Source organism: Equus przewalskii, chromosome 7 (genome assembly GCF_037783145.1).
Source record: "Equus przewalskii isolate Varuska chromosome 7, EquPr2, whole genome shotgun sequence".
Taxonomy (NCBI): Eukaryota; Metazoa; Chordata; class Mammalia; order Perissodactyla; family Equidae; genus Equus; species Equus przewalskii.
This window is the reverse complement of record NC_091837.1, coordinates 58,074,308-58,093,418: the sequence shown is the minus strand read 5'-3', so window position 1 is coordinate 58,093,418 and position 19,111 is coordinate 58,074,308. Positions and strand designations below refer to the sequence as shown.

General features: G+C 39.5%; 1 protein-coding gene across 8 annotated transcripts in view; it reads right to left on the bottom strand.

Moving 5' to 3' along the window:
- Window positions 1-403: 403 nt before the first annotated feature.
- ELP2 (elongator acetyltransferase complex subunit 2) overlaps window positions 404-19,111 on the bottom strand; it is a 44,991-nt gene continuing 26,283 nt past the window's right edge. For all 8 annotated transcript variants that reach the window (XM_008529387.2, XM_070629940.1, XM_070629939.1 and 5 more), the window contains 5 exons: window positions 9,208-9,400; window positions 7,633-7,754; window positions 5,719-5,852; window positions 5,061-5,174; window positions 404-1,515 (listed from right to left, as the gene is read on the bottom strand). In XM_008529387.2, the coding sequence (XP_008527609.2) occupies window positions 1,359-1,515; window positions 5,061-5,174; window positions 5,719-5,852; window positions 7,633-7,754; window positions 9,208-9,400 (720 nt within the window). In that variant the 3' untranslated portion in view covers window positions 404-1,358. The remainder of the gene's footprint in view (window positions 1,516-5,060; window positions 5,175-5,718; window positions 5,853-7,632; window positions 7,755-9,207; window positions 9,401-19,111) is intronic.

Here is a 19,111-nt window from a genome sequence, read left to right as displayed (position 1 = left end):
TTTTCCTTTTTCTCCCCAAAGCCCCCGGGTACATAGCTGTGTATTTTTAGTTGTGAATCCTTCCAGCTGTGGCATATGGGACGCCACCCCAGCATGGCCTGACGAGTGGTGCCATGTCCGTGCCCAGGATTCGAACCAGCAAAACGCTGGGCTGCCAAAGCAGAGCGCGCAAACTCAACCACTTGGCCACCGGGCTGGCCCCTATTATGCAGTTTTCTAAAATTTCTTAGAAAATTTTGAATTACATGTGTAGCTCACATAATATTTCTACTGGACTAGAAAAAACGGATAGTGCTGGCCTAGAAACTTCCATTTAGAAAAAATCCCATTTAAATCCTTTGGAAGGAAAATGTTGTGTTAGATAATAGCAAAAACTCCAAGAAAATCCTCTTCTTTCAGCACATTTATGATGTACAGTATTCATTTAATTGCCAATTTGCCAGATGACTCCATGTTCCAACAGGGTCAGGGCAAGCCTCCACTCCCACAGCAGTCTTCATAGTGCCTCTCACACCCTCTCTATAACCTCTCTCCACCCAACTCCCAAGCTTCCAGTCCTCATGGCCTGCCTCCCACACCTCAACTGGCCCACCCAACACTCTGTTTCTGGCACCTTCTTCTTCCCTCTGCTCTCCCTACTCATTCTCCCTGGGGGACATCCTTTACTCTCACGACTCATTTATGTGTCTTCACATAATTTCAGATGATTCAGAACTCCCATTTTTCAGCCCCTACATCTGAAGTAGAATGTCAGACATTCTACTTTAAATCCAACCCAAAGAGAAGAATGGACTTTTAAAGAATAAAGGAAAGGACAGCCTGTGGCTCAAACAATCGCCTGCCAAATTCCTAGGATGGTTGGTGTGTACTGGGATGGAGGGGTCAGGACCACACTTTGTGTGGTCTGTTTATTTACAAAAACTGTGAAGATAAAAACTGAGTAATCTGGGTTTTATTTCTTTTTATTTTCCATGTCTTCTCTTTAAAAAGGATAATAAATAATGAAATGTCCCAAAAGAGGGGCATATGAAAAGAGAAGGCCCAAAATAACACAAAATTAGGCAAATTTGGTCATAAGGAAAGAACAGAGGTTCTTAATCTGGGGCACATGGATGCAGGTCTGAATCCCTGAATCTCTGAAAATATGGGTGATGTTCTGAGGGTGTGTGCATACACAACAATTTTGAGAAAAGGGTCTATAGCTTTCATCAGATTTTAAAGGATCTGTGACTCAAGTATTATTGCTGTGACACTTAAAAATGAAACTTGGTTAAATTATGAAGTGAAGAAAGGTTGTCTTTTTAGATGATAAATATTTTAAGACACCAACGATTATATGCTTGCAGTCATTAAGTCCATTACAGTGCACATCTGTTAACTTTGTATATCTTCACAGTGTGATCTTCACCACAACTTGCAAAGTGTAACCATTCAATGTCTTCCGCTTCATTCTGTTCAGTTTTTCCATTACTGTTCTTCCAACATAATTTTTTGATAGCAAGTGTGTGACTTTGGCTAAAACAAAGAGAGAGAAATCATGAAATGAATGTATACTATGACTAAAAATATTTTACCGGGTGCTCAACTACATGTTAGTTTAATCAGCATTGTCATGTGCCACGTAATGATGCTTTGGTTAACAACAGACCACATATACAATGTTGGTCCCATAAGATTCATACCATACAGCCTAGGTATGGAGTAGGCTATACCATCTAGATGTGTGTAATTACTGTAATGGAGGAAGAAATTTCCTTCACTCTTCTAGGTTCTTCTGGCTAGTCTAAGAATAAATTGACGTGAGACAGATTAACAGGAGAAAAACAAAAGTTTAACAACATGTATCTGTGGGAGAAACCCAGGAAAAACTAGTATCTCACCAAAATGGCCAAAGCCTTCACCTTAAATACCATCCTCAGCTAAAGACAAAAGAAGACGATGGGGGTGGGAGAGTCTGGAACTTCAAAGGGAAGGAAGGCAGTTCACACGTAGGTGCAACACTTGGAAAACAAGCATTTGTTTGTCCAAAGAGAAACAGAAGAACACAAAGGGGAGACCAACAAACAGGCTTTTCCAGGTTCCTCCCTGTCTAGCACCTAGTTCATGTTATGCTAAGGTGGCAGCTCACTTCCTGAGACAGGTTTTTTTAATCTGAATTCTTTTAGGTAGTTAAGGGGGAGATAAGAAAAACCTTAAGTCTTTTGTTTCTTAAAAATAACTTGCCTAAAATAATTCTCATGTTAAAGAGACACATTTTGGAGTGGCAGATTTTGTTCCACTTCAGTGCACTCTATGATGTTTGTACAATGACGAAATCACCTAATGACACATTTCTCGGAACTTATCCCCATCGTTAAGTGATGCGTGCCTGCATGCTCAGAAACTATTAATTTATTAACCTAAATAGAAGTCAAACATAAAAATCAAAAGGTACAGGTTTCTAAATGCCCTTACTAGTATTTAAGAATTTTATTTTAACCTGGAAAAAATCTTTATTTATTTAACACTGTCAGACTAAATTATCTTACTTACTGACCAAGGACAGCACCAAAAAGAGTAAGAAATAGTGAATTTCTGTCAAATTCTGTTTTAATGATCAGTGGAATTCATGAAATGGCTATTAAAATCAGTCTTTGAGATAACATTACTAATTGTGTTTCTTTTTAAGAATTCCAACTTTGCAACATATTCCAGAATATTTTATTCTTTTGAAAATATCTCTGTGACACAGATGGACTCTTACTCACATTTTTACTGCTGGGTAAGGAAAGACAAGTGAAAGAACTCGGGTCTCCAATGTGACCTCTAACTGCATGACCCTGAGCAAAAGGCTCATATTAATGCCCTCCCTCTCCCCCATGGCAGAGCTAGAATGCTACCAAACAGATTATTAATCAATCTCTATGAAAATATCCTATATAAATTTAACCTGCCAATTAGACCTCCTAACTAAAAATGAATAAAGTAAAAAACTTAAATAGGTTTTAAGGCAGTAAACACTGAAAACAATACCAGAGCACACAAATTATACTTTCAGGTGCTGAGAGTCCCTCTCGCCAGATGCACTCTCGGGAGCAAAGGGCAGGAATGAAATATAACCCTGAAGTAATGAAACACATCTGAAAGAGCAGCACACCAGAACCTATGCAGCCAAATCACCGTGAGTCCCTGCAAGTGGCCACTCTGGGACGTGAACACATTTCAAAGATGCTGCTGTGCCTCGATGTTTCCTGAAATCCTTCTAAAGGAAATGCTTCCACTTTATGCAGACTATGACTTGAGTACTGTCAACGATAGCTCCCCTTCCTCTGAAAATGAATTCCATTATTGAAAGCAGTCAAGAGTCATTTGGAGATGAGTTTTATAAATAAAATGAATGCCAGGCTTAAAAAAAAAGTGACCAAATGAGTCAAAGTATAAATGGTGTTGTAATTGGTTTTCTTGCATAACTAGCAAGTTAGTTCTGAACACAACTGCTAAAGATAAATTTAAAAGATATTTCAAGTAACAACAACATCACTGGAATCTCATTTTTATTGATCAATATTAAAGTTCTCTCATTTTATTAAAAGAATGATTTGAAGTAGTGCTATCACTGAAACAAGCATATATATAGTATATTGCTTTCCAAGGGAGTTACTTTGAGGGACAGTACTTATTTGTCTATCTAAGCTTTGAGATGGTATGTTTCTTTTTTTTGGTAATGTCCTTTAAATCTAGCAATTAACAGGTCACATTAAGAAGATATGGAGTTTGGGAAGCCAGCCTTAAAGGCAGTGTTCGCTTATAGTACCTTTGTATCTCATTACTAGAAAAAACGTTCATTTGAAAGGTACTTGAAATTTGGTAACTGGAATATTACAGTAACAATCCAAATAATATGTGTTAAGTCAGGAATTAGTTCCTGCAAATCCAAAGTCATCATAATGACTAAAAAAAGCCTTAAAATGAAAAACTCAAACTGTGTACATGTCTCCTGCCCATGCTTTCTAAGGGGCTTCCCGCCAGTGTCCCACATTTGGGCCACGGAAGCGGTCTGTACCAGGCAGAGGCAGAGCAGGCTCTGTGGGCTTGAGAAGGGAGGGGAGCCCAGGAAGAGAGAAAATTTCAAATGCCTAGAATACGGAATTTCATCAGAGTACTTCACTCTTTAGTAAGTCAACAGTATGAACTATTTCAACTGCTAAACGCAGCATCAGAGAGGTAGGAGAGAAGTCATGAGGGCAGCAGTAACAAAGGTAGATCTTGTTTTAACAAATACCGTTATAATGAGCACTGACATGCTTTGCTGACAAGGAGACAAGCTCCCCTGGATGAAATACCTTGGACAATACATGTGCTCACAAGTCTCTCTCCCTCAAGCCAATCATTCTCTTCATGATAATGTCTGGAATTGTATTTGAAATTCTATTTTGAACAGTATGGATAGATGAAGGTTGAAGAATTCTAAGAAAATCTGACAGAATGATGCTAGTGACTTTTTGAAAATTTAGCCATTTTTAAAGAATAACATGGGTTAAAAATTAGATTACAAACTGATCCCTACTGTCTGGGTGGGCAGGGTGAGGAGGAGATTGTAGTGGCAGGTGCTCTAAGCCAGCTCCGGTGGCAGACGTTCGTGCCAGGGCCTAAGGCCCAGGAGTGCTTACTGTGCTCGAAAGCAGCCATGTGGCTTGAGGGGCCTTCAACTGTTTGCTCCATTACAGGATAGGGGCTGAAATGTTCAAACACGAGATGCAACTACCAAAACACATTTTATAATATTTCAAAAGATTAAGAATCTACTGTAGTCATTATGAAAATCACTTTCATCTCAAATCTGTTGTCTGTAAAGACAGTATTATGCAAACGAGCAATCAGGTCAAGCAAACTTTTAAAAACTAAGTTCAATATAGTAACGAACATCAATGTCAACAGACTACCACAGAACACAGAGGTACTTAGTGGCAAGCACTATAGAGATGTGTGTCCCTCTCCATGCAAACGTGGCATAAAATTTGCAGCTAAAGACTCTGTGCTTTCTATCTAATGTGATGGAAGCAAAAATAGGAAGAAAATACCTTTGACTTGTTTCTACGCAGTGAGTCCAGTCATTGATTTCTGGAACTTGGTCAGTCTTTCTCCAGGTGTATAAACAAATCTTTCCACATTCTAATCCTACCGCAACAACATATCTGTTTTTAAGAGAGGGGGGAAAGCAGTGATTAATTTAGCACGGATTTCTGTTATCTCCATCATCACTCTAAAGTAGTTCCTCAGTGTTCCCAACTGTCCCTGGCTTACAAAGGACTCTGTTTAAAAGTGCCAGCCCAGGACACAGGGCACTGCTCTCCTGTGCCCTCAAGGAGTCTCCTCTCTCCATCGAGGATACACACAGATTTACCTCTGTCCTCTGCTGACAAAGCCCACAAGCCAGTGTTTCCCTGGCTGCCTGTAGGGGCCCTCATTCTACTGAAGACACTAGTTACAGAGAAAGTACCACAGTCCTGAATTTGGTGAAATAAGAACCTTTGAGCCACACTCCCAATCTCTATCTCACCACTCTGAATATCACCAAGTTCTATCAGTTTAAAAATTATGAGAAACATACACATTATGAAAAAAATAGTAACTCAGAAGCTAAGAGAATCCATGAATGAAAGTATAAGAGGGCTACATCTTAAGAAATTAAGTGGTCTTCTTAAAGAAAACATGAAGCAAAGCCCCACAGAAACTGACCGTTGGGAAAGGTTAAGCACTGGGCAGATGCTGACAGCTGTCACAGCTCCACCCACGTCCAGGACAGAGGAGCAGGGGCCGATGCTGTGCTCCATGGAGTCATCGCTGGAGTCACACTCACCCCAGACAACCACCTAACACAGAGAGATCAAACCCTGTAAAGCTTTCTCCTTGCAAGGGTTCTAGCAACACATTAGAATCTCAATGGTACAGATAATGCTCTGGCATTTTAAAAGATGCATCATTTACATTTGTGTTCCAGGACTTCAGAACATTTCAAGCATCACAGAGAAGTCACGGTGTAGCAGACACAAGTCTCTGAGACCTTAACTACCTAAGTGCGTTGGTCCCAAAAAGGACTGTCCCTGCCCAGAGATCAGGGGGCACCTAGCATGCTCTTTACACTCAGGAAACCAGTTCTGATGGAGATTCTATCAATCATGTCCTCACTGAGGAGCTCATGTACCTCCCCAAATTACCACAAAGTGAATGGGGACCATCAAGTCCCTGGCTCTACCTCTACACCACCCACTGCTCAGGGAATCAGCTCAGCTGTTGGGAGGACCTAACCTTGATGATACCCCACATAAGACTGAGGCTTTCCTGGAAGTTCATGCCTCAAGGGGGTATGATTGGTCACAAAGAAATAGAGAGGGCAGTGAAGTAGGTAACAGTTACAAAAGGCAGGACGAAAGCATGGTTCCAAGAAAAAGGCTCTGTCCAAGCAAGCAGATTGTGTTTCTGAGAATGTGCAGTGGATGATGCTTTGTCTGTTTCAGCCTGACGTATCCCTGAGAGCTGCAGGTGGACCATCCACTACTGGGCATGACTGTGGAGGGCAGAAGCAGTCCTGTTTCCTCAGCAGCTAGCAGAGCATAGGCAAACAAATGCCAGGAAGAAATGAACAGGCAAGTGAACAGAAGTGATGGTTCGAGGGAAGGGGTTTTCGGGGTTGACGTTTCAGTGTTTCACTGAGTGACAACATGCCGGAACTAGCTTTCCGCTTTGGTAATTTGCAGCATGACCACGACTGAGAGGGCAGGAAGAAGAAAGGAAACACTCAACTGCCTCCCTACCTCTGGACACAGGAACTGCAGAAAAAGGGAAGGACATTTTAAAGAGTATGAACACAGAGGAAAGACCAGAAGCCAGGGGAGCATTTCCCAGAGAACAGAGCAAGTGTCACGGTCAAGAATCTACTGCTAGTTAACTTGTTTTGATTTTTTCAAAGCTTGGGACATTCACATAACATTGCTTCCTCTATTGATTAAAAAAGCAATAATCATTCATTTCAGAAAAAAATTTTAATTCATAAAAGTATGATAAATAAAAGTAGAAACTGTTTTTCCCCTTATGCTCCTCCATCCCCTCCTACTCTCCTGGTCTGTTACACTTGACCCACTTCATTTACCACTTTTCTCCCACTGGGGCCATCTGATGAAGGTTGTATCTGAAAGGTCTTCTTTTCATAATTAATATTTCAGAGAAATGTATGTATAGAATTTAACAAGTAAGAAAAACCTTTTTTATGTATGCATATGAAAAACACAGAAGGGAAGACACAAATTGATTTTAAAAGCTGTATCAGGGGGCTGGCCCCGTGGCCGAGTGGTTAAGTTCGTGCGCTCCGCTGCAGGCGGCCCAGTGTTTCGTTGGTTCGAATCCTGGGCGCGGACATGGCACTGCTCATCAGACCACGCTGAGGCAGCGTCCCACATGCCACAACTAGAAGAACCCACAACGAAGAATATACAACTATGTACCGGGGGGCTTTGGGGAGAAAAAGGAAATAATAAAATCTTAAAAAAAAAAAAAAAAAAGCTGTATCAGAAAGTCAGGATTATATGTTTTCTATCCAAACATATCTGTAATATTATTTTACATTTGAAAAAAATATTAAATTTAAAAAATTACCTTTTTGTCCCGACTCCCAGTGAAGAAATACTTGCCATCAGGACTCCAATCACAAGACCAAATGATTCGACTGTGCACAGCAGTGACTTTGTTGGTGAAGGCAAAGAGACTGAAAACTGCGTCTGAAAGAAGCACAGATGCACTACTCACAAAGCAGAGAAAGCTGTTTTCACCTGTTAGAAAGTGCCCCATACAACATGTAATTCAGTAATCAACTTATGTATGCTGACTTCTGCAACAGACCAAGGCCAGACAGCTGACAAGGCTATGGGTATGCAGTTATTTTTCTAGTAGGGAATGCTCTCCAGTGACTGACGACAAACATCTTCCAGACACTTAACTAAAGGTTGAATTTACGCCTATGGAAGAAGCTTGAAGCAATTTAACCTTATTCAGGAAGTAGCCAGATTTGCATATTAAGCTATGGGAAAAAAGTACCTTTAATGTACCTTTAAATAACATTAAAAGAAAAAACTTTAAAAAATTTTTTCCTTTGTAGGATTTAAATGTTAGGTAACTTCTAGCCCTTATATGGACTAAACTTAAAACATAACTGCTTATGATGAGAGAAGAGGAATGTATCTATTAATCCATAATCAATAAAGATACAACAAATTAATTGACATACTATTAGTATCACTTTAACTTTTCAAAAAGTAAGTTGCATGTTAGGAAATCTCTAGTTGTAAAAGAAATCAGTCTGTTCTAACACACACCGCTCAGTATGTCATAGTCCCTGGTACTCTCTAAAATGCAACAACCTAAGGAGCTAGAAATATCACAAGATCAAATTGCATGCAGGTTATATCAACTGAAAAATTAAAACAGGATTAAACAACACAAAGATACTTTAAACACTCTCTAGATTTTACCCATTCAAAGAAACTGGGGCAATAGGAATAGGCCATTGCTGCAACAACACAAAGCTTTTGTTCCTTTTCTTTTTTTTTTTTCCTGATTTCTCTCCCCAAATCCCCTCAGTACATAGGTGTATATCTCAGTTGTGGGTCCTTCTAGTTGTGGCATGTGGGATGCCACCTCAACATGGCCTAACGAGCAGTGCCCTGTCTGTGCCCAGGATCCTAACTGGCGAAACCCTGGGCTGCCAAAGCGGAGCGTGTGAACTTAAGCACTTGGCCACTGGGCCAGCCCTCCTTTCCCAATTTCAAAGCGACAAGTGGGTAAGAAAGACAATGGTCCTTTTAAGTTTCATGATTTAATTGTATATTCATTATTCCTGTCTCATAAAATTCTAGCTTAGAATATGCCAACCATTTGGTTTTATGGTGGCATTCTGTAACGATATGAAAAATCTAAATTTTCCATATACAGATTTTTATGTTTCTTTAACTGAGATGTCTGAACACATGCCATCCTGACTACATAATCACAAGGAGGTCACCCCAAAGACCACTTCCATTTAAATCTTACAGGGAAGGTCGAGTCTTCCTCAGTTATCACAGAACTTTGAAAGACTTCACAACCACAAGATCTGCCATTGAGCAACAGCTGCTCAATGCGGATAAAACAGACACTACTGTTTCACTAATAATTCCCAATCAGAAGTTGTTTTACCTAACTCAGGTGAGACCGTGTCCTGCCTTTTCCACAGTGACCAGGTTCGATCTCTGGAAACAGCTAGTAAGAACCTGTCGTTAGGAGAGAAGGCCATCTGCGTGACAGTCAAACTGTGGAAAACTAAATTCTGCACCTGTTTCCAAGATGTAGTGTTCCAAAGAATGATAGCTGCATGCTCTTTCTTTGCTGCCTGTAGGACAGAGATGAAACAATGAAGAAATTTAAGTAGAAATACACTGAAAAGAAAACATTTTTCAAAATAATATGTTGTTTGTATAGGTATATTTTATGTATCTGGTAAATGCAAAAAAAAAAACATTCCGAGGTGATACACACTACAACCAGCTGTAATCTCTGGGAAGAGGAAGACTGGGATTAGAAAAGATGAATCATCAGAAACTGACACTGTAATCATAATGTTTTAATATTTTACAAGAAGAATACATTTGTGTATTAATTGTGTAATTAATAGTTTAGAGATTTTCACTTCCGGTCAATCTGGAGTAACAGAAATCAGATTCACTCTCTTGTGTGAAAAAAAACAAAAGAACAGACAAAATACATGAAATGATGGCACTCCAAAATATTAGGTATCTGGCAACAAACAACACTGATCCCTGAGAGAGAAAATAAATCACAGAGCAGAAAAAAAAGAAAAAGATAAAAACAAAAGAAAATCATTGAACTCTATGATAACTTGAAGTGGATAAATATAGGTGTAACTAGAGTCCCCAAAAGGATCAAAAGAAAAAATACTCAAAAAGATAACAGCTGAAAAAATTTTCACATTTGATGAAAACAATAAATCCATAGATTCAAGAAGTTCAATAAAACCCAAGCACAAGAAACATGAATAAAACTGTACCAGCAATAATCAAATTGTTTAAAACCAGTGATAAATATAAAATTGCAGTTGGAGGAAAAAGACCCATTACTGAGGAAGAAAGAAAAATTACAGCAGACTTCTCATCCACAACAATGCAAGTCAAATGAAACAGAGCACATCTTTAATGTACTGAAAGGAAAACCAATGATTCTTTACCCACTATAAACAGTGTTCAAAAATGAAAGAGAAACAGGTTTTTTTCAGACAGGCAAAAGCTGACAAACTTCATGGCCAGCAGAACTGAATTACAAGAAATGTTAAAGAATATCCTTTAAGCAGAAGAAAAATGATATCTGATAGAAATTTTTTTTAATTATTTAAATCTTTTAAAAAGATAACTGATGGCTTAAAGCAAAAATAATAATATATTGTGGGACCTCTATGAAGAAGTAAAATACACAACAATATCACAAAGGAGGGAGAAATGAATGTATACTACTATAAAGAAATAATGCAGTATTATATGAAGGTAGATGGTGGTAACTGAAAGATGTATACTATAAAATGTAAAGCAATTAATAAAACAACACAGAGTTATATCTACTAACCAAACAGAAGAAATAAAACGGAATCATAAAAAGTAATCAAGTAATACAAAAGAAATAAAATGGAACAAAGAACAGACAGATCAAATAGAAAACAAATAGCAAAATGACAAATTTAAATCCAACTATATCAATTACTACATTAAATGCAAATGGTATAATAAATGCCTCTATTAAATAAAAGATTAACAGGATGACTCAACTACAGTTGTGCCCCGTTATCTACAGGGGATACGTTCCAAGACCCCCAGTGGATGCCTGATATTGCAGATAATTCTGAACCTTATATATACTATGCTTTTTCCTAAACATATATACCTATAATAAATTTTAACTTATAAATTAGGCACAGTAAAAGATTAATACCAATAACTTCTCTTTAATATATCCAAATTGCCAGCATCAGTACCCTTGCACTTTGGGGCCCTCATGAAGTAAAATAAGGGGTACTTGAACACAAGCACTGCAATACCGTGACAGTACCCATCTCGGTTATCAGATCAACTAAGTGACTAACGGGTGGGTAGTATATACAGCATGGATACTGCGAACAGAGATGATTCACGGCCAGGTGTAATGCAGGAGGACTGCGCAAGATTTCATCACGCTACAGAGAACATGCAATTTAAAACTTATGAACTGTTTATTTTTGGAATTTTCCATTTAATATTTCAGACTGCGGTTGACCGCAGGTAACTAAAACTGCAGAAAGCAAAACTGTAGCTAAGAGGAGACTACTGTACATGCTGCCTCCAAGAAACCACTTGAAATGAAAGAAAACTCAAAAGCAAAATGATGGAAAAAGATACATAATTCACGCACTACTCAAAAGAAAGCTGGAGTGGCTATCATAACATCAGACAAAGCAGATTTCAGAGCACAAATTATTACCAAAAATAAAAAGGGTCATTTGATAATGATAAACTAGTCGATTAATCAAGAGGACACAATAATCATAAATGTTTATGGATCTAACAACAGAGCTTCAAAATACATAAAGTAGAAACTGATTGAACTGCAATGATTAACAGACAAATCCAAAACTATAGACAGAGATTTCAAAATGCCACTCTTAAGAGGCGGGACCAAGATGGCGGAGTGAGTAGTCTTCTTTGTCTCTCCCCCTTCGAATCTACAACTAATTGGACATTCACAGGTTAACAAAGGATATCCAGATAGCTTCTCAAGATGCCTGAGAGACCCGTGCTGCTATACATCAGAAGGCGGACGGACTTCCCCCCTGGAGGAGGTGGAAATAGGTGAAAACTCTCCGATCCCTGACCCCCGGACAGCCTAGTACCTGCAAGAGGCTCTCTTCCAGCGGACTCCCCCATAGCATCGCCACGCACCAAGGGCAGGAGTATGCACTCACCAGCGGAGCGATGGTGGAAACAGGTGACTACAGCCCTACCTAAGCCCCCCACGATTACACCTAAGTCCAGGCGGAAACTCCAGGGTCCCGCACCCGCCGGCAGGGAAAGCCTCTGCTTGCCATTAGCAGAGAGGCGCCGCGCAGCATTCAGAACACCGGGAAGCTCCCAAAGAGCGGATTCCCCGGCAGGGCACCAGCCCGCCAGCCGCTGCCGGGTCCACGGACTCTGGCTGTGCATGGAATGGTACAAGAGGTGCCCAGGGTTCCTGTGGATGTGCTTGGGGGCTGGGTGGAGCTCCAGCGTCTGGCTCCGCGGCCCAGGGGGAAAATCCAGGGTCCTGCACCCGCCGGCAGGGAAAGCCTCTGCTCGCCATTAGCAGGGAGGCCCCACACAGCATTCAGAACACCAGGAAGCTCCCAGGGAGTGGATTCCCTGGCAGGGCACCAGCCCACCCGCTGCTGCCGGGCCCACGGACTTCGGCTGTGCACGGGACAGTGCAAGAGGTGCCCAGAGTTCCCGTGGATGTGCTTGGGGGCTGGGTGGAGCTCCAGCGTCTGGCTCCGTGGCCCAGGGGGAAACTCCAGGGTCCCGCACCCGCTGGCAGGGAAGGCCTCTGCTTGCCATTAGCAGAGAGGCGCTGCCCAGCATTCAGAACACTGGGAAGCTCCCAAAAAGCAGAATCCCCAGCAGGGAACCAGCCCACCAGCCACTGCCAGGCCCACGGACTCTGGCTGTGCATGGGACGGTGCAAGAGGAGCCCAGAGTTCCCGTGGGCGTGCTTGGGGGCTGGGTGGAGCGCCAGCGCCCGGCTCCGCAGCCCAGGGGGAAACTCCAGGGTCCCACACCGCCGGCAAGGAAAGCCTCTGCTCGCCATTAGCAGAGAGGCCCTGCCCAGCATTCAGAACACCGGGAAGCTCCCAAAGAGCAGAATTCCCCGCAAGGCAGCAACCTGCCAGCTGCCGCCAGGCCCACGGACTCTGGCCATGTCCCAGAGGGGGCAAGGGGCTCCCAGAGATTCTGTGGGAGTTGTTTGGGGCTGGGTGGAGCTCCAGTGGAACAGCTACGTGGCCCAGGGGGGAACTCCAGGTTCCCACAGCAGCCTCAGCAAAGGCCTCTGCACAGCACTAGTGCAGAGGTCCCAACCGGCAATCACAAGGCTGGAAGATCCTGGGGCAAAAGCAGCACAGCTAGGCGAGCTAACGACAGACTGCAGAAGATACCCATAGCTCTGCTGGGACCTATAGTGGACAAGTGCGATCTTGTCGGCTCTGACAGTGACAGAGCTGCGATTATAGGTGATCCTGCTCCTGGCTGCTGGGAAAGCCCATAACACCGCTGCAGACCCCAAGGAGGGAGCGTGTCTAAGTGGTCTGCAACAGTAGGCACCAGCAGCCTGACAACCCCTTGCAATTGCCACCACAACCAATGAGGGACCCCACAGGACCACTGTGACTACGAGGAGGGGCCCAGATCCAGTCAGTAACAGCTGACAGGGTTCCTGGTTGGTGCAGTCTAAACAGCTGCTCCCCCCCACACCAGTTGCAACAAGTGGAAGCAGTGACTAAACTCTATCTCTATGCAGAGGCACAAATCCATGCCATAAAGCAGTATGAAAAAATATATTAAGTCTCCAGAACAGAAGGAAAATGATAAGTACCCAGAAAACAATCCCAAAGACAATGAAATCTATAACCTAAATGACAATGATTTCAAAACAGCCATTATTAAAAAACTCAACGAGTTAAAAGAGAATTCAGATGGACAAATCAACGAGTTTAGGAGCTATGTCACAAAAGAGCTTGATACTATAAATAAGAACCAATTAGAAATACTGGAGATGAAGAACACAATGGAGGAGATTAAGAAAAAATCTGGACTCTCTGAACAGTAGGGTCGATAATATGGAAGACAGAATTAGCAATTTGGAGGATAGGAATATAGAAATGCTGCAGACAGAGGAGGAGAGACAACTAAGACTAAAAAGAAATGAAGAAACTCTCCGAGAATTATCCAACTCAATTAGGAGATGCAACATAAGGATTATAGGTATCCCAGAGGGAGAAGAGAAGGAGAAGGGGGCAGAAGGCCTGTTCAAAGAAATAATAGCAAAATGCCACTCTCAATAAAACCAAAAGGATAAAGATGGCTTGAACAATACTATCAACCAATCTGATGTAAGTCATATTTTCAGAACACTCCACCCAACAGAAACAAAATCCACATTCTTTTCAAGTGAACATGGAAATTTACCACAATTAAATGTCAAAGGATTCAAGTTATCCTATGTTCTCTGATCACAACAAAAATAAATTAGAAATCAGTAACAGACAGATATATTGAAAGCACAGAGTATATGGAGACTAAATAATAATACTTTCAAAATAACGTCTAGGTTAAAAATAAAATCAAACAGAAATTAGAAAGTATTTTTAACTGAATGAAAATGAAAACACAACATATCAAAATTTGTGGAATGCCTCAAACAATACTTAGAGAAAAATTTATAGCACTAAACACCTATATTAAAAAGAAAGATCTGAAATCAATGGCCTCAGCTTTAACCTATTAAACTAGAAACAGAAGAAGAAACGAAATCTAAGTAAGTAGAAGAAAGGAAGTAAAAACAGCAAAAATCAATGAAATAGAAAGAAGAAAAACAGAGGAAAATCAATAAAACCAAAAACTGGTTCTTTGAAAAATATCAGTAGAATCATTAATTTCCTGATCAACTCCCAGAACATTCCACCGACCAAAAAAAAGGAAAAAAAAGTGTGAGAGAACACACAAATTGCCAATAGCAAGAATAAGAAAGGTGATACCACTAGAGATTCTTCTATTCTAGTACTTTCAGATATTAAAAGGATCATAAGGAAATATTATGAATAACTTTATGCCAATAAATTTGACAATTCAGACAAAAGGGACAAAGTTCTGAAATACACAAACTACCATAGCATACTCAAGAAAAACTGGATAACCTAAATAGCCCATATTTATTAAAGAAATTACATTTGTAGTTAAAAACGTTCCCACAAAGAAAACTCCAGGATCAGTTGACTTCACTACAAAACATTTAAAAGAGAAAAAATACCAATTCTACATAAAACTCTTCCAGAAAATTGCAAAGGAGGGAATATTTCTATGAGGCCAGCATTACTCTGAAACCAAAACCAGATGAAGCCCACTATAAAGAAAGAAAACTACACAGCAACATTCCTCATGTACTATACATAAAAGTTTTCAACAAAATTTAGCAAATTGAATCTAACAATACATAAAAAGATAATATATCATGAGCAGGTGGGGTTTGGTTCCAGGAATGTGAAGTTAATCATTTGAAAAATCAATGTAACTCACTGTATTAATAAACTAAAATAGGAAAACCATACAACCATTTCAATAGATGAAGATAAAAACGTTTGACAAAATCTTACATCCATTCCTGATAAAAACTTTCTGCAAACCAAGAACTGTAGGGAAATCATGCAACTTGATAAAGAAGAGTCACAAAAAAATCTACAGCAAACATCATTCTTAATGGACAAAGACTGAATGTTTTGTTCCTGAGATGAGGAATTAAAGCAAGGATTTCTGCTGTTACCACTTCTATTCAACATTAAGACATCCATATGGGAAAGAAAGAGAGAAAACTTTCTTTATTCACAGGCAACATAAGCATCTACGGGGAAAATCCTACAGTACCTACAACAAAACTACAAGAACTAATAAATAAGTTTAGCAAAGTTGCAGGATATAAGATCAATATACAAAAAGCAACTGTATTTCCCTATGTGAGCAACAAACAATCAGATATAAAATATATGAAAAACAAGGATAAACCTGACAAAACACGTGTAAGACCTGACACGGAAAACTACAAAACATTCCTGATAATATTAAGAAGTTAACAGTGGGAAAAACTAGGTGAGTGGTATAACAGTATTCTAGGTACTATCTCTGCAACTTTTTGTTAAATCTAAAGTTATTCTAAAATAAAAGGTTCACCAAAAAGAAAATCATTCCTGAGAAAAATTAAAGACCTAAATAAATGAGAGGCATACTGCATTCATGTGTCAAAAGACTCAACATTGTTAAAATTCTCCCCAAACTGATATAGAGATTCGATGTAATCCCCATCAAAATTCCAGAAGGGATTCTTGAAGACACTGTCAAGCTCCCGAATTGCTAAAGCAATCCTGAGAAAGAAGAACAAAGCCAGGGGCATCACAATCCCTGACTTCAAAGCGTACTACAAAGCTACAGTAATCAAAACAGCATGGTACTGGTACAAAAACAGGTGCACAGATCAATGGAACAGAATTGAAAGCCCAGAAATAAAACCACACATCTATGGACAGCTAATCTTTGACAAAGGAGCTGAGGGCCTACAACGGAGAAAAGAAAGTCTCTTCAACAAATGGTGCTGGGAAAACTGGACAGCCACATGTAAAAGAATGAAAATTGACCATTCTCTTTCACCATTCACAAAAATAAACTCAAAATGGATCAAAGACCTAAAGATTAGGCCTGAAACAATAAGTCTTCTAGAAGAGAATATAGGCAGTATACTCTTTGATCTCAGTTTCAAAAGAATCTTTTCGGACACCATAACCCCTCAGACGAGGGAAACAATAGAAAGAATAAACAAATGGGACTTCATCACACTAAAGAGCTTCTTCAAGGCAAGGGAAAACAGGATTGAAACAAAAAAACAGCCAACTAATTGGGAAAAAATATTTACAAGTTGTTTATCCAAAAAAGGGTTAATCTTCATAATATATAAAGAACTCACAGAGCTCATCAACAAAAAATCAAACAACCCAATCAAAAAATGGGCAGGGGACATGAACAGACATTTCTCCAAAGAAGATATATGGATGGCCAATAGACACATGAAAAGAGGCTCATCATCACTAATCATCAGGGAAATGCAAATCAAAACTACACTAAGATATCACCTTACACCTGTTAGAATGGCAAAAATATCCAAAACCAAGAGTGACAAATGTTGGAGAGGTTGTGGAGAAAAAGGAATCCTCATACACTGTTGGTGGGAATGCAAACTGGTGCAGCCACTATGGAAAAGAGTATGGAGATTTCTCAAAAAGTTAAAAATAGAAATACCTTATGACCCAGCCATCCCACTACTGGGTATCTATCCTAAGAACCTGAAATCAGCAATTCCAAAAGTCCCATGCACCCCTATGTTCATGGCAGCATTAGTCACAATAGCCAAGATATGGAACCAACCTAAGTGTCCAGTAACTGATGATTGGATGAAGAAGATATGGTATATATACAAAATGGAATACTACTCAGCCATAAAAAAGGACAAAGTCATCCCATTCACAACAACATGGATGGACCTTGAAGGTATTATGTTGAGTGAAATAAGCCAGACAGAGAAAGACGAACTCTGTATGACTCCACTCATAGGTGGTAGTTAACATATAGACAAAGAGAACTGATCGGTGGTTACCAGGGGAAAGGGGGGGTGGGGGCAGCGCACAAAGGGTGAAGTGGTGTACGTACAACATGACTAACAATAATATACAACTGTAATTTCACAAGGTTGTTAACTATCATAATCTTAATAAAAAAAAAAAGAAACTGTCAAGCTGATTCTAAAATTCACATGGAAAAGCAAAGAACCTGGAATAGCCAAAATAACTTTGAAAAGCAAGATGACAGCAGAAAGACAAGTACTTCCTGGTTTCAATATATATTATAGGTATAGTTATTAAGAGAGTATGGTATTGGCATCAAGATAGAAAAAAAAAAATCAATGGAACAGAATAAAGTCCAGAAACAGACCTACATATATATGGTCAGCTGATTTTTGACAAAGGTTCAAAAGGCAGTAGGTGAAGGAATACTCAACCTAAGATGATGGAATAATTAGATATCCACATGCAAGAAAATCAACGTCAATCTATACTCCATGCCAAATGCAAGAATTAATTAAAGATGTATCATAGGTCTAAATGTAAAACTTAAAATCTATAAAACTCTCAGAACAAAGCATAGAAGATATTTGTGATGTTGAGTTAGGCAAAGATTTCTTAGATGCTACACAAAAAGCATAATCCAATATAGAAGAAATTGGTAAATCAGATTTCACCAAAACATACAACTTCTGCTCTTTGAAAAACACCATTAAGAAAATGAATAGACAAGCCACTGGGAAAAATTATCTACAGAGCATATAGCCAATAGCTGTATCCAATGTATTTAAAGAACTTTTGAAAATTCAGTAATAAGAAAACAATCCAAGAAAGAAAGGGGCAAAAGATGTGAAAATATTTCAAGATTTGAAAATATTTCAGAAGACATATAGCTGGAAAATTAGCACACGAAGAGATGCTCAACATCATAATTTATTAGGGAAATGAAAATTACAGCCACAATGAGATATTACACACCTATTACAATGAATGGTTAAAAAGACTGACCATACCAAGTGTTGATGAGGGTGTGGAGCAACTGGAACTCTAATACACTGCTGGTGGGATTGTAAAACGGTACAATCACTTCGGAAAATAGCTTGGCAGTTTCTTAAAAATTCAAATATAAATCTATCATATCATCTAGTAATTCCACTCACAGGTATTTACTTAAGAGAAATGAAAGCATATATGCATGTAAAGACCTGAACACAAATATTCATAATTGCTTTATCAGTAAAAGTCAAAAGCCAGAAACAACTCAAATGTCCATCAATAAGTGACTGGATCAACAAATTGTGATATATCTGTAAAAGGGAAAACTACTCAGCAATAAAAAAGAATAAACTATTATTACGTGCAACAACATGGATGAATCCCCAATTATTATACCGACTGAAAGAAGTCAGACACAAAAAGAGCGCACACTGTATGATTCTGTTTATATAAAATTTTAGAAAATGCAAACTGTGCTATCAATGACAAAAAAGCAGATTAGTGGCTTCCTTAGGATGGGGGCAGGAAAGAGGAATTACCAAGAGGCAGTAGAAATTTTGGGGTTGATGGATATGTTCATTATCTTGATTGTGGCGATGATTTCACAGGTATAAATATATGTCAAAACTTATCAAATTGTTCAATTTCAACACGCAG